Raw genomic sequence first — 23,486 nt, forward strand, 5'->3', positions numbered from 1 at the left:
GTTGACTAGTCTTCATTACAACATTATCTAAATTATAAATTTGTTATGTTTGAGTAGATTGAGTCTCCTTAGATTTAACCCAATATCTTCTTGAAAAACTTTACACAAAATAAAGAATTAGAGGAACGATTTAAAATTGTTTTTTTAGATTCAGGAAATTAGATACTTACAAAAACCAGAAAAAAAAAATTAAAAGATTGATTTTATGGAAAGTCATTCCCCAACACTATGTGCTTAATCTATGATTAGGCTTGTGATATCAGTTCAAGTTTGATCTTATTTTAGTTTCTATATGGTTTACTTCATTTTATTTACTAAGTAACCTATCAAGTTGACGAATTGATCATTATTTCTAAATGATCAGATTTCTTTTTCACTAGCTTTTTTGAATTTAACCTTTAATCACTTTTGTTGATTTTGTTAAGCACAGTACCTTCCCTAATCAATCAGCTCGGCAATACACAAAAGGAACAAACCATGGTTCTGTAGACATTTAGATTTACAAATTACGGGAACAATTTTTTAATACAAGCACTAATGGAAATGCCAAAGTTTTACATTGGTTAGATAATATACAATATATAAGCTATAACAACTATCTCCATTAGCATGAGATCAATTTTTAAAAGACAAAATCACATTAGAATTATATGTTCAACGTGGACAATATCATATGTAAAGATAATTTAGAAATTAAAGGTGTTGTCACTAACTAACACACATGTATGGGAAAAGGTTCTACACAATGGACAAAACTCAAGCCATTTTCAACAAAATACACAAAGGGCATATGGGACGAAGATTATCTAATAATATAACAACTTTTTGCTGTCGTAAATACTATTTGAAAGTCTTTAAATTAGCTACATTCAACTCTATTTCAAAATCTTTCATTTGTTGCCGTATTAATTACAATTAATATAGTTTGTACTATTTTACATTTATTATCTTTCTATATTATTTACTATTATGTTTACTATTTTTTTGAAACTAAAATAGTTTATCGATCAAACAAATACTACTACGATAATATTAATTATTAGAAATTAGTAATAAAAAATAGAAAATTTTAAAAATGGTAATAAAACTGAAAATACAATAATTAATGTTGAATAATTCCAACCGAGAGAAAAACACGAGCCAGAAGAATTTCACTATATGTTAATGCTATCACATGGAAATCTCTCTTCGACTCCCATTAGAAATGAAAAGACTATTTCAAAACATTCCTACGGTTTTTTCAACTCTCAAATTAAAGAATTTTGAGAAGTGAATTTACTTTAAATTTTAAAACATTGACAAAGAATGAACAACAGCATATAGAGGTGAAAATAATGTTCCAAAACTAAATAGATTTTCATGATCATATTAGTTAACAAAGCCAAGCAACTTAATATCCAACAAATAGTTTGCTTTCTTGACATAGTTCAGCTCCAATTTTATCAACTTAATTAATTGATGTTTCGTTATCCATTAATTATGATACTTATCGTTGTTCTATCAAATTCAAGACCAAAATTGGAAAAGTTTTAAAACATTATTGGACTCATTTGTTCCAATATTAACGAAAATTTTGATATTCTTCTAACTATTTTTCTACGTTAGTTGGTATAGATATCAAAATTTTATTGATTATAATAAAAAATTACAATCCGATATATACTCAAATTGAAAAAAGAGAGAATAAGACTCTAATTATGTCAATCAAAATCTCATTTAGGTATGATGTTCTAATTTAAATTTTGTTTTAACTTAGTTTTGTTAAATACTCACTTAAGCTATTGACGTAAAGGTCAATTAATTTATTTAAAGTATACGAAAGTGAAATTTTAAATTTAATTTCAATCGGAATACAAATATAGGTAAATATATTCAACATTCAGAATATGTAAAACTTTGAATGAGTGAAGAATATAAAATGTTAAAGCCAAATAGAAATTAGTCCCAAAGTTTATGGATAAAAGATGAAGTTTTTGTAAAAAAGATATTATGCATTTTGAATGTGAAAAATAGTTAGTAAAGGGAAATATAAATAAAAAAGAAATGTAGAAGAAGGTCGTCTTTTCCGCACAGTTTCACCCCACGAGGAAGAGAGTGAGCAAAGTGGTGAGTGAAGCGTGGCGTTGGGTTTTGTTTTGGTTCAAAATTCAAATCTTCGACAAACTCTGTCCCCATCTTCTCTTATTTTTCTTCCTTTTTTTTCTTTTTTTCCTTTCTCTTTCCTCAAATCTTTTGAATTTTAATTTCGATTTCACCCATTCCCATCTCAACCCTAATTCCTAATTCTTCAGATTCTGATTTTCCCCATTTTCATTTTTCGATCCCTGCTTCTATGGCGGACTCCGACTCTTCCACTCCTTCCCCTGCTCCTCTATCAGCAGTGAGTTCTCTTCATTTTCTTCCTTTTCACTTTTTAATGATCCCCTATTTCTTTTTTCCACATACCCATCTTCTTCTTCTTTCAATTACTTACTCTCCCCTTGCTTTTTCTATCTAACATTCCTATTTCTTCTGCTCACAGAAAAAGGAGAATCTAACCCCCATTGGCTCCAAAATTACGGTATTTTTTTTTTTTCCTTTTTTTGGACTCTATTAATGTTAGTTGTGAATTTTGCCTTGTGATGTTGAGATTATGAACTTTAATTGTAGGACTTTTGAGAACTAAATTGTCAGTGTTTGAAGTTGGGATTTTGAGAATATGAATTATATGTGTTTGGGACTTTTCAGATAGTGCAGCTAAAGAGTGTTATGAATGTAAATAAGAGATTTTTGGGTTGGTCCTGCTGATGTAGTATTAATAATTAACATGGTTTCCTAAAATGTAGGAAATCCTGAGTTCAAACTTCTTCAGTGTCGTTTCCTCTTCGTTTCTTGTAATTGGTTACTTGTAGGCTTATCTACTAATTTTCAAACTAGAGATGGAGAGGAAGGAGTGTTAAGAACATATATACAAAGTATATACATGTATAAAAAGTCTTTTGGGTATGTGGTGTGATTTCAAAGTCTTCTGAGATAACTGCAATTCAACTTTGATCTTCTGAGATTTGATGTGTTTGTTCTCAGGAATTGAACGAATCAAGATCAGAGCTGCTTAATAGAATTCAATCTCTTAAGCAGGTGAAGTTTAGATTTACAGTGAGCCTGATTAAGCCCTTGCTCATTTTTAGTTGTTTCTGTTCTCTGATTTTGTAAACGTTCCCTGTGTTTGAGCATTGTTTCAGGATCTCCAGAACTGGAGGTCAAAACTAGACACGCAAGTTAATACCTACCGCAGTGTAAGTTAATTGTAGTGAAATTTGTATTGGTTTTTATTCTATTTGTTAATTCTTTTTTATGTTTTCACATATTTCTTAAATGTAACTCCACGGTTCACCAGCCAACATGCCATGTTCTAAGATATTTGTGTTTGAGTTTCCTACAATGAGTCAACATGATCCATAACTAAGTTGGTTATCCTAGAAGCCTAGTGTGATCAGATATTGTGGCTCATACAGACAGTCGGTTACTGTAGGCTAGACATGATGTTGGTTAACTGATTCTTGGTAGTTCAAACTTCAAAGTGATCTCAACTCAAGTCTGCTAATGTTTTCACTGTGTAGGATATTTAATCCCTCAATATCTTGGTCTACAAGAAAATTTATACATCATAATGTAATTTTCCCATTTGTTGGTCATATCCATCGGTATCCCACCTATTTCAATTTTGTCTGTATCTTCCTGCACCATTTGATACATATCTTCAATGCTTCATACAGGAACTCTCCGAACTCAAGAAATCGCTTAATGTTGAAGTAGAGCACCTTCGCACGGTAAGCGAGCAATGCTTCACAGATTGAATATGCCTTTAAACTTTTTGATGCCATTTGGAAGGGCAATAAATTTGTAACATGAAACCAGGAATTCCAAGAACTAAGGACAACCCTCCAGCAGCAACAAGAAGATGTGACTACTAGCCTGAGGAACTTGGGTGTAAGTTCTATTTCTAACAAGACTGAATTTCAGAGTCAAATATACAAATGAATTTCATCAAAACACCACCAACCCACCCTATCTCAACATATTCTTGACCAATATATTGAAGAAAATTATGAAATGCTAGCAGCTTCAGGATGTTTCTGTGGACACTAATGAGACACAACATCAACATCCAGCGGGAAGCCGCGACAAGGAAGATGCAGACGAGGCTAAGAAGGATGGCTTAACAGAGGAGAAAGGTAATGAAGCTGAGAATTAAGTGGCAGTTTTAGCATCGTACGTTCTAAGCGTTTCATTGCATGGTAAGAGAATCTTTGCAGTTCTCTCTAGGCGATGGATTTCCACATTTTTCTATTTTGTCATGCTCTATTTAAATTTCGATCTTTGTAACGATAGGGTTCTTTTCAATATTTCCCATTGAGGTGTTCTATGATATCTCCACCCTTTAGAGCTGATGATCCGTCTCTCTGGCTATGTCTCTTTCTCTATTTAACTATGGAGTTTATGTTGGAAATTTTTCAGTACTTCATAGCATTGATTCGTTGAAGAATGACGTGTTGCTTGGTTCTATATTTCTCTGGCTTATAACGAATTGTGGGGAAGTAGGTAATTCTTGTAAAGGCTCACTTTTGACAACTAATTGGTTCATGATTTTGGTTTTTTGAAAATTGTTTGTTTTCTTGTAATTTCGTATGCGGTTTTCGTATTTCACAAGGGATAACAAAACATGGTAACTTATAGATGGAAGAAATGATTATAAGTTTAATTTCTAAAAGACAAACAGTAACCAAACCAGACACATTTTGTTCATTGAAAGTAGGCTTTTGTTCATTGAAATTTGAATTTTGGTTTTAGTTGGATATAGAAGCTTGTATTTGATTTCTAATTGGTGTTTGAAACTTTTACCCAACTAATTAAATAAGAACTATGTATGTTTATTAAACTTGGTTGGTGTATATTTTTTTAATTGAGTTGAAATTTATATATTCTCTAGCTTAGTTTAAATACTGTTTTAGTTTGTGTACTTTATTTTATTTTTATTTATTTATTTGTTATTTTGATGCCGTTCACAACTTTTATATTTCTAAAGGTGACAACTTTGGTCCTTATTTGCATAATTTAACAAACTTTTTTATACAATAGAAACTCTTTAATACAAGTTTATGGTTATATTTTAGGGAAATTATCGTAAATGCAATGAAACACCAAACTATTTATGGCTCGTGTAACAAAACTCATAAAGTTAGTAATTTTTTAACTATTTCAAATTTGTCATTTCATCTTTCTTTCTTCCTCGCGATTCGTCTTCCTTCTTTATTTCGTCTTCTCTGTTTTTCCCCTGCGATTTCGTTTTTCTTCTTTTCTCTTTTTTTTTTTTTGTGATTTCTTTTCATTATCTTATTTTTTTAATTCTTTATTTACGTCGTTTAATCTTTTCATCGTTTTTCTTCTTTTCTTCGCTTTGATTTCTTTCTATCATCTTTCTACTTTACCTATTCTTTTTTTTTGCTGCGATTTCTTTCTATTGTCTTTTTTTTTTTTTTTTTGCGCGTTTGCATTTGGGTAACTAAATCTAAACGATTTTGTATAAGATTGCGTACAGAAAAAATAGCAAAATCTAATGTGTATAAGACTGTGTATAAAAAAATAACATAATATAAAAGATCGTGTATAAATAATTTTGAAAAAAGTAAAAAAGTAAATGATCGTGTAAAAAAAAAAGTAAAAAATTGTGTAAAAAATATAAAAGATTGTGTATAAAGAATCTTGAAAAAAAAATTCATTTAGATTGGAGTAGCCAAATGTAAACGATCGTGTAAAAAAAATAAACGATCGTATAAATAAATCTAAACGATTATGTAGCAAAAGAATTTAAAAAATCGTGTACGAAATTAAAAAAAAAAAAAAGAAATCATTTAGCGATCGTGTAACAAAATTAAACAATGGAATTGAAAAGCCTATATCTAAACGATCAAGTATAAATTGTAAACTATATCTAAACGATCGCGTATAAACTGTAGTCATATCTAAACGATTGCGTATAAATTATAGTCATGTCTAAACAATCAATAACCAAATTTAAACGATCACAAATATATTAAATGCGCGTTCTTGACGGCATGGTTAACGAGGTATTTTTGGTATTTTACACGGTGTGCCTCCAAACTTTTTCCGTTTTTTAAATTGTTCTATAGAATATAAATATTTTGTCGCTTTATTATATTTTTCAAAAGACTCCTATGTTTTAAGATTATTTTATTTTACTTTCGTGGAAATCACATTTTAAGAAAATTAGTGAGTAGAGTCCTGATAAAAGTTCAAAAAAAGATTAAAAAGTTTGATGGGATAAGATGCACAGTTTAGAAGAATAAGAATCAAAACGAAAATGATTTTAAACCAATCAAAAATATATAAACGAAATTAGAAGAATTAAATTATTTTATCTTTAGTACCAATTTAATATTTTATATATTTAGTACCAATTAGAAATAAATTTCAATGTTTCATGAAGCAATTAAATATTAAATTCAAATTTCAAGCATAAAAAGTATCCATTTAGAAAACTTGCGAAAATCATATACCCAAACTTAACTTCATAGGTAAAATAAAAATTGAGTTTAATAAATCTCTTAAATAAAGCCAGTAAAAGTAAAGTTCTATTTTTTCATTCAAATTTTAATAATCGAGCATCTACCAAAGCAACAATAATTGAACTGTCTATAACATAGAACACATTAGTTGGTGATTAAGAGGTCTACATTCACAATCCAACACTATACAAATAGATTAAAATTATTACTATGTTTGTAAGAAGAAAAATACTCAGTAAATCTCGAATATCTTATCAAATTATCCAACCAATAAAACGAGTGCATTCAAATATTGGTAGTGTAAGAAAGATAAAAAGATGGTCAAATAATAGAGTTTTGTACAATAATGTACGATTTGATTTGATTTATTTATGGATATAATTTGGGGAAATATAGATTTGGTAAGTTTTTCTTGACATCAATGAAGCTTTAAATTTGAAATGTACTTTTAACTTCACACGCACATCAACATTATTCATTTTATTTTCCCAACGATATGAATTTACATTTTCCGAAGCAGAGTTGGTGAGATCACTTTAATTTTTCTCACATAATTAAAATATCAATTATTATTTTCTCAACTAACAAATTTGCCCACTTAAACTACTCCTATTTATTTCCCTTTATTAAATATTAATCACAATACAAGTTTGGAAGTAATTTTAAAACAAGTAAAATCACTTTCTTCATACCTAAAACATTTTCATGTCATCAAAATTAATTTCAAATTAATAAAAGTATACTTTAGTTCCAAAATTAGGGTAGAGTTGAATCTTAAGATTAGAAAGTATAGTAGAAGAATTCTCAAAACTTTCATACCCAAAAATGGAAAAAGAAAAAAAATCTTAAAAAAAGAAAAAATCTTAAAAGTTTAATATATGGATCAACTTAACCAAAATTTCGATCATTAAAAAAATGTGCGGGTAGGATAATCTAAAAACCACTTCTAACATGTCTTAATCGGTCAAGTTATACTTAGAATTAGATTGTGTTTGCGTGTCTAGTTTCACACACCTACGTGTTAGGGACCCAAATCAAACCCATATATGGTATGTGGAGTTTGTTTTGTTTGCTTGACCAAAGCTTGGGGCTAGGTACAAAGATGAAGCAATGTAAACCTAAACTATAGAAAATTAGAGTTATCAAGTCCATATCTCTGAAGCTATATAACCAAATACAAGCTAACATAAAATACTTCTGAAACCTATTTTCACCTAAAAAATTCAAACATAGGGTCATACAATTAAACTACCAAGCTCTGTACAACTAAACTATATACAAAAGAATAAGATATAAGACAATGAGAGAGCAGCTGGGAGTTTAATGACAAACAAGACTTGGAAGTGCTACAAAACAGAGGAAAGGGTAAAGGGGTTGTTTGCTGTTTTCATCTATACATTGTTAATTGTGTTGTCCTTTTTACCTTCATAACTTCTGTCTGTCAATCAAAATTATATATGTTGCGTGGGAAAATGGGAGTGATTTCTCTCTTTTCTCTTATTTGCAAATATATAAATTTACTTACAACTGTAGGGCGGTCTGTATCAAGTTGTCATCTTAACTATGTTTGCCTTTACTCAGAGATCATCAGATGCCTCTTGGCCATGGCCGCACGTCTACCTAAAGCAAATGTGGCCTTTTTTTTTTTTTTTAACAGACAGAATACAACAATGGTTTTAACCAGCTCATGCGTTATGTGGTTCATTCAATGCATGAGAGAGAGAGAGAGGCCAACAAATTTATTTTTGACTTGCTATTTATTAGTAATACTAGGACAGCTATCTACATTGTGATGACTTGTTTAATAATTTCTCCAAGTATACTTACAAGTTTTTCAACCTTCTTCTTGTATAGATTGTGGGAGTGTTTGGCCCACCGACTTCGTAAGTCGGTGTTATGTATCAAATTCGGTAGTGTTTACTACTCAACTTTGTCCATTTATCAAAAAACTTTAGCTAAACAGTTTTGCATTCTAAATGTAAACTTTCTAACTTTAACATATCAACTGCATAACTCAACTAAGCACCCCTAACACTACAATAGAATGTGTTTGCATTGACTTAATTATAAGTGTTTCAAAGCTCTATTCAAGCACTTGAAAAGTTAAGGGGAACGAATTTTTTGGTGTGTTAGTTCTCTTATTACTACTCTTCGTAGTTGTACTCTTGACAACAGTAATGTAAGGTTGATTACCAACGCTTTAAGCAGATTTTGAAATTTTAATTTGTTTGTTTTGAATGTCTTTGCTTGGATTCCCTTTTGAAATCTCAATCAATTTCAAAATCTGAAAACAAGTTATTTGATAAGAACAGCTTTTCCTAGCATCTAAGATTTGGAATTTTAAAAAAATATTGGTAGGAGGTAGGGCTATACAGGACAAAGGAAAACCTAATTTGAAAACCAACATCACTAGCAAAACCTAATAGAAAATGTAGAAGAAAAGAAATCTTAGATGGGCTGTGGCAAAGATTGCTCAAATTCCACACAAGGAAAACCCTCATTGGACAAATCTTGGTATTCTTAATTCCTATTAACCAATCGTCATTAATGAGTCAAATAGAAGAGGAAAGGGTTGCACCAAGTAAGTTTGAAAAGGCGAGGATGTGATTGTGAATGAATGTAGGGATTATCTAATTGGGAGAAGATAATAGTATTATTATACATTGGGGGAAAAGAGAAAAAGAACAATAAATCTTGAAATGCGATACAAAGGAAGATTAAACAATGGGGTCAATCTAGATTAAAGAGGGAGAGGGAGTAGTTCAGATAATTAAAAAGACCATTTAATGCATGATGATTTTTAAAATTTGTTAAAAAGAGTTTTAGAGTTTCCAGGATATTTGTTGGGAGAGAGTGAAACCTGGCAGCCTGCTTTTAAATTCCACTATAATTACGGGGAGAAAGCTAGGAAAGCTGCTACTCTTTTGTCATTTTCTTGATAGACCAGTGCTCTTTTCGAACTCCCCTCTTCAATACTATGTATATAGCAAATCTATAGAATAATGGCTCCTCGACTCTATAGTTTAACTTTCAATCTCTCTTTCTGAACCAGAAGGAGATTTTTGGTCATTCTCATCTCTTACTGAACTGGGACTTTCCTTCCAATGGCTGTGGTATGTTCTGAAGCAGCACCCTCACAACCACTCAGGGCACAGGTAAAAATACTCTTCCTTACCAAGTTTTGAACTTTCTTTTTCTTTTTCTTGCCCTCCGTTCATCCCCTTCTTTTCTTTGCAGGTTTGGGTCTTGAAAGTTTCTATTCACTGTGAAGGGTGCAAGAGGAAGGTTAAAAAGGTTCTACAGAGCATTGATGGTACCATTCCAAATTGTACACTCTTACTGTTTTTGGTTTCAAATGCGAGAAAATTAACAACTGATAGTTATGAGTGTAAACCACTACCATTAGCTGGAATTGAATAAAAGTTTAAATTTTTTTCCTTCCATGTTAGTTCTTTTACCAGTTAAACATCGGATTTGGGAACTTTTACAAGTTGCCCTTAGTCTAAAGCTTTGGAAGTGATAACCTTCTTAATCTTGTAGGCGTTTATACAACCATCATTGACTCAGACCAACAGAAAGTTACAGTCACTGGAAATGTTAGTCTCGAGACTCTGACCAAGAGGTTGGGAAAGGCAGGGAAACATGCGGAAATATGGCCAGAAAAGCAAGCGGGAAAAGAGAAACAAAGCATCAAGATGTTGGAGACTAACAAAGGGAAAGACCAAGAAAATGTAAGAAGTCCAGGTACTAATAAAGCTTCAGCAAAGAAGGTTGAGTTTAAGGTCAGCCCTGTCAAGAAAAACCATGAAGAACAGAATAACAAGTCAAAGAATATTGGAAGCTCTCCCAAAAAACTTCCGGCCGGGGAGGCCTCGCCGGCTTCCGGCTCCAAGGGCAGTACTACTGGACAAGAGGGTTGTTCTCCAGACAAAAGTAGTGAAAAAAAGAAAATGAAGGGGCATCCAGGTAATAACAGTAGTGATAAATCAAGTTCAAACCTCCAAAATGGACATGGGCTATTCAATGAGGATCTAGAAGTGGGGCTAAGAAATGGTAGCCCAATGGCCCACCAAATATACACAAGCCCAAAGGGTTATATTTTCCCTCCACCTATTTTGGGGTTAAATTACAATGCGCCTCATTTAGGTAAAGGTCCTGAATTTTTTTACCATGTCCCACCGATTCCATATTCATATTCAAATGATCAGACAGAAAATTATGAGGATCGAGCAAAGCCACAGATGTACCTGGATTATTTCAGTGAAGAAAATGCCCATGGATGCTTCATCATGTGATGTACTAACATCAAGACAATATCGAAATCAAGGGCATATGGTAATTTGAAGTGCTGGTTTTATGTAGTAAAACGGCGGAGGATGAGTATAGATGTACATGAGTGAGATCCAAAATGATAGGAAGGTTAGCAAGTTGAAAAGTTTTGAGGGTTGGGTGCTTCTAATTTTTGGTTTAAAAGAACATTTAGGTTTATTGTGCTCTCTATCAAGTGAAACTTTCTGCAGATTCCTAATGACTCTAACTAGGAGTAATCTAGAAAAATTATTCAATTTCAAGTTTGTCCCAAAAGTTCATTGATTTAACAATTTTCAGCTTGATATAGATTTTCTATTTAGAACAAAAGAATTTATACTACACCATGTAAACTGTGTATACCCATTCAGCATTATGCATTCGTTTACTTTTACGCTAACATTCCATTATCCACTCGAATCCTAACTACCCCCATCTGACATTGGCGTATCTGAAGCTAAAGAGAAAGTGGCAGAAAAAGTTAAAATAGTATGTAATTACCTGTCTTCCCAGTATCTTGGATCCAAGCAATTCAGAAGAATACAATAATATTAGCATTCAAGGACCGTTTTTCCCCCAAATATTTTGTGCATCTTGGACCGACCAGTAAGTTAATTTAATTTAGTGGCCATTGCTGGGATGGTGTAAGAATGTAAAAAAAATTACAGGGTAGAGGAAAGATACACCGATTCACAACTTGGTGAACATATCAAAATAAGATGCAGAATCTAACAGATTCTACAAGAAGTGCACTACTAGCATTTTTTTTTTCAAGTTAAAAAAATGTGAGTGAAAAATCAAACTTGTAATGTATGTCTTATCCATTTAGCGACATTCTGCTTGTTGCATATTAGAGTAAGCATATTCAACTGAAAAAGAGAGATTGACCACAATGGAGAAGAAACAATGATCTTTGTGATTAGAATCTTCAGAGATATCATTCAGACCATAAAACAGTCCTTTGTGGTTACATCCAAACTTTTAACTTTTCTTCAATCCTTCAGCAACTATCTCTAAGAATAAGAGACTTCGCTATAATTAAAATGTATTTTATTGTAAAAGTACAAGAACCTGATCAGAGAACAAGAGGTTCTTTGATCAGATTTTGAGCCAAATAATGAAAAGAAACATAGGACCCTATCAAAATCAATTGTTTCTCACTTAGATACATATAGTATGAGAACTACCACCACAGGTCTAATTGCATAACTATGAAATAAAAATGAGCTAATGCAGGCAAAAACAGCCAAATTTAAGCTTACATGCTAGTTGATGCCCTTGTGGTGCGCTGATTTGTTCCAAGGATGATTACGATAACAGTTACATCATCATGATACTTCCTTCTCCTACCGGCTGGAATGGTAATCAACTCTTCCTTGCTAAAACCTATAAAACATAAGGTCTTTCATCATCAGCTCCAATTGACACAAACAGATATTTAAAATTTCAAATTATAAGCACGGGATTAGTCTACTTCTGAGGAAAATACTAAAACGCCTCGTTGTCTTATACCTTAGTATATGTTTATTTTTAGTCCTTTTTATGAACTAGCTGATGCAAAGAAAATAAAACACTAAGAGGGTGTTTGACCCCATCTTCAAGTGAATGGAGTGGGTTATCATAGCACACGTCAAGTTCGGGCTCAGTTGGTATTTTCAACTATTATAATCTACAACTAACTATAGTATTTACTATTTTAAATCATTCTACGTTATTGTGCTTACTATCTCCTACTTAGACTAAAATAGTTTACACTTCAAACTTAGACTACTATAACCCAAATACCAAATGCTCCAAACACCTCTTAAGATGTGTGGGTTTCAATAACTACACGACCAATTAGAAAACTCATGATAAAAAGAAGCATTATAGCAAAACTAGTCAAATTAAATTAATTCACAGTTGAAATAACATGAGTACAATATCTCCAGCCGGCCAAACGGCACAAGCAAGGAGCAGTGCTTTCACTGAACTTGTACTCAATGTCAGTATCCTTAAATAATGGCTACTGACTAGTATTTTACAATATTAAAGAACACCTCTCCAGAAGATTATCCTAGGTGAGAACGGATAAGAGAATACAATATAAAACCGGCAAGAGTACTCTAATTCCAACCCCAATTTGTTCCAACAGTATTAGCATTTTGGTCGGGAATTAAATGATAACAATTGTCCCTTTTTCTTGTACGTTTACTTTGCCATTAGAGTCCAAGATTTGTAATGTTTTATCTTGTCACAAGGAATTGACAATTCACCTTTTATTGAAAACTTGAAGGGAATGCTTAGCTTTAGACACATAAGAAGCTTTTAGCATAGGAAAATGAGCAATAAAACAAAATGAAAAGTTGACTTCTGCTAACTGCTAAGAACATCATAAATAACTAAGTTCAACACTCTAGCCCGGAGTCAACATATGACATTAAATGTAAGCTTTAAAGTTGTCTTACTCTTTTCAGTCGTGCATTCATGACAATATCATGCCAAAGATAAGTTAATAAATAGTAAAATTTCACTTCCGTTGATATAAATTAGGAAACGATCCAAATATTTCACACAAAACGATTTGGATTTCACCTGCACAATTAGCTGCTTTCAACAGAAGCTGCTCCAGTAAAAATTTTGCAGGATCACCAGTTGGGTTGCTCAAGATATATGAATGGACAAGGTTCACTGCCTCCTCATTGCCAAAAAAGTCAAATAAACCATCACTTCCAACTATAACAAAGCAATCTGATTTTGATATCCTATGGATAGACAATGCCGGTTGAGTGGAAATATAGGGAGGGCTTATTAGGTTACGAACTCGAAGAATACCCATCAAAGCATCATTAAATTTTTTCTGCAGAGGAAATAAATTCATAACAATCAAACTTATGATGGACTAAAATAATTTCCAGAATGCAGATGACGTTACCTGGTTCACTCAGAAATGAATACCATTTTTAGCATTGATACCACATCAACTTTGTCCTGAAAATTCATATCCTATATATAATAAAAGTGATCATGCATATTGATTTTTATGTCCTGAGCTGATATGGATTTTACCAAGGTCAGGTGAGGTCTGAAGTAACAGGAGAAGAAAACATAGAATCCTTACAAGAATGGGATGGGGTGGTGGATTCAAATACAGAACATACATACATGGTTAAGACATAGCTATAGTAAAATATCACGCAGGTATTATCCGTTAGCATGAAGACTTAGTCAGCAACCAAATTCTATTTTGTTTAGCAACTTGCATCCTTTTTCATTTTTCTTTTCTCTTTTTTTTTTAATAGAACAATCTGCATCTTTTATTAGCATATTAAAACAGTGCTTCTACTCTATTTATTAAATTTCTATACACTGCACAAACAGAGAAATGATATTGTGTTATATGAGATTATGCCCATACTGACAGGCACGCAATCAATAACTGTCGCGTACCGTCTTCAAGTAGCCAACTCCAAAAGCACGAGTCACCTTCAATTTTCCTTTGACTTTGCCACCAACAATTATTGTCGGATCATCAGGATGATCATGTTGTAACTGTTCTCTTTCAAGTTCATTATCCACAGTGTGACTCTCAGTGAGCTGGACGGCTTTCAGACCCCTATTTCGTCTCATAGAACCCTCGTCAAGGGTAGCTAGTACTGCTCTGCTATCACCCAAATTTAGCGTGTACAAATCCTTCCCATAAAGAAGAACAACTAAAACACATGACCCAACAGAAACTAAATCAGGGCGGTCCTCCATTTCCTGTTCTACCATGTGCAGAAAATCGTTCTCTGTTTGACTAAGAGCACGCTGGAGGCTATCGAGCACCCCATACCTTAGAGGGTAGTCTGTCATTCCTGCTTTGGCATATGAATGGTTCTCTAACACATTGTGGATATCTGAAGCAATTTTACTATTGTTTCCCAAAGGAGAAAATCTTCCTTGAGTAATGTTACTATCATCAAGAAGATGTGCACTATCCATGTCTAAACCGTCAGAGGTTTCATTCTTGGATTCCCAATCTAGTAGATTAAAATAAAATACGATGGTTTCATACAATGTGCCAGCAAGAAAATCAGCAGCATCTCTTCCATTAAAACCATCATAAATTGCACAAAATAGCCATCCATTTTCTTCAGAACAAACAGCTTGGACCCTGTCCTCACCAGCAGCTCCACCTGCCACTTGCACTTCCTTAACATTAAGGAAACCTTCACCTCCAGATGGAGAACTCATGGATTTCAACAAGTATGAATCATAATCAGAGGTCGGGGTAGATGGACTGCAACTTAAGTTTGACAGACTACTCTGTAAAGACGTTGACAGTATATCCAACCTTGAAAGATTAGGCGATGAGGGAACCTTACGGAAGGAGTTAGGAGAGTCCCAGGTTGGCAGAATTTCTTCTCCTATCAACCCATTGCATATATTTGTGTTTGCTAGGGTGGCATTTGCACTCAAGGCAGCCCCAGATAAGCAAGAGAAACTGCTGATCCTTTGAAGTCCAGACTGGATCTCCAACTTGTCAGAAACATCATGAATTTCACCTATGTTGCCATTGCATTTATAACCGAAGCTAACTTCAAGTTCTCCCTCGGGTTTTGTTGAAGCTTCTTGAAGCATACTATATGACTGTTACAACAAATACATTCATTTTTAATGCACTTTCTTAATAAAAATGGCAAAGTTAAGTTAGTTAGATTAGAGAGGTCAAACTTGATCGTCTTTTCTATAGCACCAAATAAATCCATGCATACTTGAAATTTAGACTTTTAAACAGTGAAAAATGGTTGGGGGAGCTCTGTGATGTTGTAAGGTCTTAAACTCAGTATGTATAATATCAATCAATTGGGGGGGGGGGGGGGATGAAGATCTAGATCATCTGTTGTGGGGATGCTAGTATTCTTATTCCCTTTAGAGTATTTGGTTTAATTTGTCCAGCGTGTATAACAAGCATTGTTGCTCTGTGATTGTGATTGAGGAGACACTGATAAACTCTCCTTCTCAGGATAAAGGGAGATAGAAAACCCTGTGGTAAGGCTTGTTGTTTGCTATCATATGTGAAGTGTGGTAGAACTCTTAGAGGAGTCGAGAGGCCTTTTAGAGGAGATGTGGGAGGACGCAACGTTTAATGTGTCCTTATGAGCATCCTTTTGTTGTAATTACTAATTATCCTTTGCGTATCATTCTTTATGAAGACGAGTTCTTTCTTGTAGCTCAAGACTCCTTTCCTTTTGAGAGCTTTTTTTTCTACACCCTAGTACATGCTTTCATTTTTTTCAACGAAACCATAATCCTTAAAATGAAAAATCCATCAGTTGGCTGAAAATTGAAGTATTCATCCTTGCTACCCTATTCAACTTATAGAAAAAAAAATCCACACTACTTTCCACTAGCTCTCCTTCAAATTGAATTTCCCCATATGAATTTGACTAAACCTCGTCGTGATTGCTCAAATATCCTTGATACCTTACATAACCTTTCCTTTCCGATCCTTTCCACAAACTAAACCCACCCATGCAGAGAAAAACCACACAGTAAAACAATAGCACAGTTCCATAAACTACACGAACAACAAAACAACTAAATACCAAGTGCCAACCATTTCAGTAACAAATCAGGAACAAAACAGTCACAACGACGACGACGACTACTAAACTCTTTAACTTCAATGACACGCATTTAAAGAAAGGAAAAAAAAAACGAATTAAACACGAACTAGAAATCCCAAAATCAAACACAACCTATATATATATATATATATATTCACACCATCAAAAAACAGATAATCAACGAAACAACCCAATTCAAAGAAGAAAACCCAGATGAGAAAAGGGGTAGGCAGCAAAGTAAGAACAAAAAGTAACCTAATAGAAGACGTCACTCAGCCGCCAGAAAAACCCAGCAAATGTACGGTCGAATCAATTAAACAAAAGAATCGAAAAGGACGGTTGGAAATAAATAATGCAAGGAGGCGCCGGAATTGGTACCGATCACTGTAATAACATAATGAAGCAGAGAAAAGAAGAAAGAGAGAAAGGTGGAGAAAAGAGAAAGAAAACAGGGAGAAAGAGAAAGAGAAGGAGAAACAAACCAGAGGAGGTGCTGTGCTGAGGAAGGAAGTAAAGGGAATGGGAATGAAGAACAGAAGAAGAAGAAGAAGAAGAAGAAGAATGCATATGGAGAAGAAGAGAAGAGTGAAAGCAAAGAGAAGAGAAAATGGAGAATCTGTGTATGTGAGTGGTACGTTAAAGGCGAAGGGTATTGGATGGACAGGAAGACGCTCTCCTAAATTTAGAGAATTTTTTTGGTTTCCAATTTTTGCTTATTCAATGTTTCGCTTTTAGATTAATTTTAATTTTAAATTAATGAACTTCATTATGAACTAATTAATTAAATATTAAAACAACCTTGCTTTTATTAAATGGTTTTCTTCCTTAAATTATCTTCCAACTTTCTTAACTCACTTTTGTTTTCTTTTTTGGTGTTTGGCCCAACTTGCCTTCTATGGAGATGTACACATGATCTTTGTTCTTTATTGTTTCACTATTTTCTAATTATCATCACTCTTCTTCCAACTCCATACCTTTTCTATTTCAATAATTTGCTTTATAACTATTTTCACTAACTCTATGTTTCTTCTTCTTTTTATTCCACTTTTTTATTTTTTATTTTTTATTTTATTTATTTAGATGTGAATTTTATTAATCTAATTTTATTTGGTAACGATTTGTTTTTAGATTTTTTTTTAGTTTTGAAAATTAAGCATTTGCTATTTTTTTCTTTTGATATCTGTGACTATCCGGACCAGCTTACGAGTACCTCTAGAGACAACCGAATGACCCTACAACATTTGAACATTTGTTTTATCTCTTGCTTTTCTATGTCTTGTTATTTATATTTTAACAATCTTTTCAAAACAAAAGCAAGTTTTTGAAAACGTACAAAAAGGTAATTTAAAAAACAACTCATTTTTGTTTTTGGAAACTAGTTAAATCAAATATATCTTAAACGTGTATCGTGAGTAAAAAATTGAAAAACCAATTTCACAATAATCATTTGGTTGTTTCAAGTAATTTTATAAACACTATTTTCAATATCTCTTCCTTTTTTTTTTTCTTTTTCTATTCCCTTTTCGCCGATATTCTAAAAAATGTCAAACCAAGATTTTAAAAATAATATATATATATATATATATATATATATTATATTATATGGCAACTCATTGCAGTTTATTTTGACTTTTTATATTTGTAGAGTTTTAAAAAACAACTTGAATATTCGTTTAACAAAAAAAAAATAATAATAATAATAACAATAGCAACAACAATGTGTATGTATTTAGTTATTTTATTTCATTTTTGGTTGAATATTTGTAATTATTAAGCCTAGTATTCAAGAGAGGAGAAATTAAGGAGATAAGATATATAAAATATTAAAATATATAAAACCTCGATATGTGTTTAGTCTACGAAGTTTGAGATCCAGAATAGAAAAGTAGAAAGTTGCGAACGTCCTCAAAAATTTAAGGTAATAAATTAATTTATTTTTAAAATAATAAATACTAAATAATTATATTAATTAAAGTCTTAGGTTTTTTATAAATAAATCGATTTAGGATCTTTAATAGCTTTAACGAATATCTATATTGATATAACCAAATAAAATTACTAAAAGGGTTTTTGTATAAAATAAACAATATTATTATATACAAATTTGAGGAATAATGTTTTTTTAAAAAAATAATGATAAAATTATGGTAGCTAGAAAAGAAAATACACAAATGGAATTGGGTACAAACAATTGAAGGAAGTCATGGACAAAATTAATTTCCTAAATTAATCTATTTTTGAATTCGATATGATACTCTTAGATTTAAAATTTGGACTCACTCAAATAAAAAGAATGCAAGAGAAAACATCATATTTGAACTACAGTGATGAGTATTTCCACTTTTTACATAGGTGAAATCCTAGCAATGACGTTTTTTATTTTATTCATTTCAAAATTTTGTTTTAATGCAACACATTTCATACATTTTAAGTTATTTGATTTGAACCAATTTTGAAATGAATGCATTAAAATTTTGAATTGCAAACTAAGTATTATCGTGATCTCCCTCTGCAACATGCTCGCCCATGTTGCTATCTATGTCAAATGCGTCGTTTATCTGCATCTGCAATATTAAGTCGTTTTGTATGTTGAATAATATGTTTTATATTTTCCAAGGTTTGATCACACATCCAACTCAAATTTTCTAGATTGTGTTGATCGAGTAATTAGGTACGTAGTGAACATAATTATTTTGAACAATTACAATTAAATAATGTGCATATTATAAATTATAAAACAAATCATACTAAAATTCTAATCATGCAATAATAGTAAGTGTCATAAGGTATGATAAATTGTTTCTTAATTGACGTGTACCAGGAAAAATAGTCCTCTGATACGATTGACTCGGGTGTTGCTTCTCATTATGCACATCGATTAGCCTGTGAATGTCACATTGTGATATACTCATGAATCTTACACCAATCTTGATCGTATTTGACTTCTAAATCAATTTGGTGTACTGCCGAGTCTATAAAGCACAATGATGGTGCAATTTGGAACATACCAAACTATCACAACACACGATCTGATAAATATCACTCGACGATATGGAAGCATATCAAAGGGCTAAGTAAGTCTAGAAATGTTCACCATATTATGACATTGATCAGGCAGCAATGTCATAATATCGAGTGTGCATGGTGTCCAATTAATTTGTTAAAAAAAACAAGCATAAGTAGACAACAAAAAAACAAGTAATATACATTTGTATAATACTTTACTACCTGAGTGTGTATCAGTTGGTCAAATATATGCAAATATCTAATTAATGTGAAAAAGAATAATAACAATATAAAAAGTTATAAAAAGTGCAAATATCTAGTTACTAGATATTAAAAAAAACATGAGAAAAAAAGACAATACCTAAGCGTGGTCGAGCAACAGGAGCCTATAACGCAAACTTGAGACAATGAATGATGAATGGTGTGGGACAAGAACGGCGATAAGAGAGGGACAGAGGAAGTTGCAAACAAGGGGAGAGGAGAGAGTTTTATTTTTGTGAAACAAGGATGGAAAGGCAAAATAGGCGACAACTAGGGCCAATGGACGAAGTCGTATACCCAATCCACGACGACCTACATGCTAGATAACTTAGCAGCGTTTATTTCCTCACATAACATATACGTGATCAGTCAACAGGTATTTGATTGTGTACACGACTTAACTACCCTATTTTTATTGATAGTTTCTCGCCTACTCTATTTTTTATATTAATATTTGAACAATGCTTTTGTTGATTCACTTATTTATAAAATTATTTGTTCATGTAATGTTTTAGTATAAAATGAATCAAGTTGTAAAATCTAAATTTTGCTCTAAGTTTTTACATATTTAATAAACCAAATATACATATACATATATATATATATACATATACATATATATATATATATACATATATATATATATATATATATATATATATATATATATATTCGTAAATTTATTTATTTATTTAGATATATTATGATCTAACTAATGTAATTCTAGAAACTACTTATCAATCTATCCACACTTTTCTAAATCAAATTTTAAAATGCATATCACACTAAATATATTATATTATTATTATGATTATGAAAACAAGTTATCAATGTACTTCATATTATAAACTCATTTCAATTTTTGTAAAATTTAAAAGATACTGCAAAATAATATATAGTTAGAAACGTATAAAATTTGTCAAAATATTTATGTTTTATAGAACAAAATGAAAAGACAAAATCTTTTATACTTGATTTTTCTATGAAGTGTCAATATTTTATCAAATGTTCTATTCTTTTACAAATTTCCTAAAACCGGCAACATGATAGAAATATATTTTCATAAATGGATTAACAGGAGGAGGATTGTTTAAAAGGCTAAAATTGATAAAATATTTACACTTTCACTACAAAATTACGTAGAATTATGTCCTTTTAGAGATTTTTTCCCCATAAAAATACTAATATTTTTTTTATTATTTTAAAAAATCCTTTAATTAATAGTAGCTTATATTTAAGAAGTATTTTCAAAAATATAAAAATGTGTCAAAGTATTTACATCGTATAGAACAATTTCGAAAATGGAAAAAAACCCAAAGACCCACCGTGTAAAATACCAACCCGTCAACAATGAGCCTAATATATTTGGTAATGTGATTTGGTACACGATCGTTTAATTAATTGGCTACCCCAAATCTAAACTTTTTTTTTTCAAATTTTGGTATCGTTTAGATTTGGGGTTTAGGTTAAAATCTTAAAAAAAGTTTCAAATTTTGGTATAGGATCGTTTAGATTTGGCTACACGATGATTTTTTTTTCAAAATTTGGTGTAAACAACTTTTTCAATATTTTTTATACATGATCTTTTAATTTTGTTTAATCTAATTTAAATCCCTAACCAAGAAAAATTCTTTATACACCATATGCGTAAAAAATAAAATAAGAAAGACTGGTTTTTTTCAATATTCATGTCTGACCAATTTTTTCAACATTCTTACCGTCTGCTTAACAAAGAAAAAGAAAAGAAGAAAAAAATGATGGAAGAGCAAATTTGGAATATTTAAAAAATGACTAAATTGTTGGGCTTTATTACACGGATCGTAGTTTGTTATATTTATAAAAGTTCCCTATACTTGACTAAACATTTATTCGGTAGTTAAAACTATTTTTATAATTAATAAATATGTGCTAAAATATACATATATGTTGAGCATATATAATTGTAATAAGATGATATATATTTAGTTAACATCAATAATAAGTTGCAATGAGAATTAAAAAAGAAATGTAATTAATTAAGTTTCCAATGATTGAGTGTGGTGAAGTCATGTGCCAAAATGAACATTGCCTTTGTTTTTTCTTCTCCATTTTGTCTTTTTGGTTAGAGAAAGGACACAATAAAAAAATAAAAAAATAATCCAAAACAATAAAATAAACACTTATGAAAAGTTCAAACTTTCCAAACCCTAATAACTTTTCTTAAAAAAAAACTACAAAATATCTTCTTATTGAAGTATGAGTGGCCTTTTGATTCTACTTGATAATACCCTAAATTCAAACTCATTAGTACATGGATTAAACTTATTAATTCAAGTTTATGTTATAGATTAAGAAGAAAAAAATTAATAATAGAAAGTGTCAAATTAGTTTGATATTGGCCCACTAAAACTTCAAAGTGATTTTGAAACTGAGAGGAGCCAAGATTGGAATATTTGGTATGGCTTTTCAGCCCACTGAAAGAACCAAAATAGTTTTTAATATATGAACTGTATGTTAACTATTACATGTGAAACAAAAAATATGATCATTGATGATGATAAAATTGTATAAGAAAGAAAGAAAGAAAGTAAAACAAAAACTTGAGGCTTTTATCAAATCAAATGCTTCCATCATGAACATGAAAAGAGAGATCGTTTTCTTTAGATTTTCCTCCACCCTAAATCAGTATTTAAATACTATTTTTTTTTTTGGTAAATTAAGATCATGAGACAATATATTTATAATTCAATAAGATTAAAAGATAATCTTGATTAATTAACTATTGGGTCAACTCGATATTTTACTATATAACACTACGATTTGTTGGATTTAAACACTTTTCAGACTATGATTTTAAATGTTTGATTGAATTTCGAACTTGGTTTTGGAAAAAATGAAAATGAGATATTTACAAATTTTTGGTGTGAAATAATTAGGAATTTTCATATAATATGTTATTTTTAAAAATAACTGAAAATATTAAATCCATACAGCAACTCCCACATCCAATTATGGTTGCCAATGTTTAAAAATTCGTGTATGCAACTGATAGTTTAAAAACAAAATTAAGCCAAACTTTCATAGATAATAATTATATAAAAAAGAAACTATTTTACTATTTTAAAAACAAAAAAGAAAGAAACACAAAAATGGATTTATATTTTTCCCATGTCCAAAAATAAAATTTGAAAAAGAAATAATATGTTTGAGACCTCCCATCTATTTTTTTTTTTTTTTTTTTTTTTAAGAAGCCCTGTATGGTGTTCTCAGACTTGGCAAATTCAGAATAAATTACCTAATAAAAACATTCAAAAATTCTAGATAAATAATAAAGAATTGTGATAAGAAGTAGAAAAATTCATGAAGAAAGAAAAAAAAAAACAAAATTATTTGAGGCATTTTTTAAAATATATGGTAAAGTTGGATCCATGTGACATAATTGTATCAAAGATTAAATTTGCATTTGACTTCTAGTAATAGAAATTAGAAAGTGATAGCTAGGTTTTTATGCTTACGAAAGCAGACAAATACAAATTCAAAGATACTGGAGTTCCACACGCAACTCCCTTATTTAACATTCTCATCTTTCACTTTGTTTTTCTAAATCATGTTTCGGTTCCCAAATACCTTACCAAATGCAATTGAGATGCAAGTTTAAGTTAAAATGTATAGTCCAAACCTTATCTATGGTTAATAAAATTATGATTAAATGTTAAGGACCATTGTTAAATATTCGTGTAATGTCGAGAGTTACAATACAATGAACATTTCGAAC

General features: G+C 31.2%; 3 protein-coding genes across 6 annotated transcripts; 2 read left to right on the forward strand and 1 right to left on the reverse strand.

Annotated features, from left to right (window-relative positions):
- Positions 1-1,981: 1,981 nt before the first annotated feature.
- Positions 1,982-4,525, forward strand: LOC103483838 (uncharacterized). Of its 3 annotated transcripts, none has more exons than XM_051086173.1 (8): positions 1,982-2,106; positions 2,292-2,380; positions 2,522-2,560; positions 3,064-3,117; positions 3,222-3,275; positions 3,756-3,809; positions 3,898-3,969; positions 4,109-4,525. In XM_051086173.1, the coding sequence occupies exons 2-8, from the start codon at positions 2,333-2,335 to the stop codon at positions 4,232-4,234; spliced, it is 447 nt and encodes a 148-aa protein (XP_050942130.1). In that variant the 5' UTR covers positions 1,982-2,106; positions 2,292-2,332; the 3' UTR covers positions 4,235-4,525. The 3 variants fall into 3 exon arrangements, with proteins under 3 accessions (XP_050942130.1, XP_050942128.1, XP_050942129.1); XM_051086171.1 differs by having other exon boundaries at positions 2,029-2,106; positions 4,103-4,525; XM_051086172.1 differs by having other exon boundaries at positions 2,075-2,380.
- A 4,280-nt stretch (positions 4,526-8,805) lies between these two features.
- On the forward strand, positions 8,806-11,131 carry LOC103483840 (heavy metal-associated isoprenylated plant protein 35-like). The gene is made up of 3 exons (XM_008440658.3): positions 8,806-9,721; positions 9,804-9,879; positions 10,107-11,131. Exons 1-3 carry the CDS (start codon positions 9,671-9,673, stop codon positions 10,859-10,861), a joined length of 882 nt encoding a protein of 293 aa, XP_008438880.1. The 5' UTR covers positions 8,806-9,670; the 3' UTR covers positions 10,862-11,131.
- A 636-nt stretch (positions 11,132-11,767) lies between these two features.
- LOC103483841 (probable protein phosphatase 2C 40) lies at positions 11,768-17,142 on the reverse strand. 2 transcript variants are annotated; one of them, XM_008440660.3, is made up of 4 exons: positions 16,721-17,142; positions 14,304-15,485; positions 13,449-13,713; positions 11,768-12,260 (listed from the first exon to the last, which is right to left on the reverse strand). In XM_008440660.3, the coding sequence occupies exons 2-4, from the start codon at positions 15,474-15,476 to the stop codon at positions 12,133-12,135; spliced, it is 1,566 nt and encodes a 521-aa protein (XP_008438882.1). In that variant the 5' UTR covers positions 15,477-15,485; positions 16,721-17,142; the 3' UTR covers positions 11,768-12,132. The 2 variants fall into 2 exon arrangements, with proteins under 2 accessions (XP_008438882.1, XP_008438881.1); XM_008440659.3 differs by having other exon boundaries at positions 16,948-17,138.
- Between the last annotated feature and the right edge of the window lie 6,344 nt (positions 17,143-23,486).

This window comes from Cucumis melo, chromosome 6 (assembly GCF_025177605.1).
Source record: "Cucumis melo cultivar AY chromosome 6, USDA_Cmelo_AY_1.0, whole genome shotgun sequence".
Classification (NCBI taxonomy): domain Eukaryota; kingdom Viridiplantae; phylum Streptophyta; class Magnoliopsida; order Cucurbitales; family Cucurbitaceae; genus Cucumis; species Cucumis melo.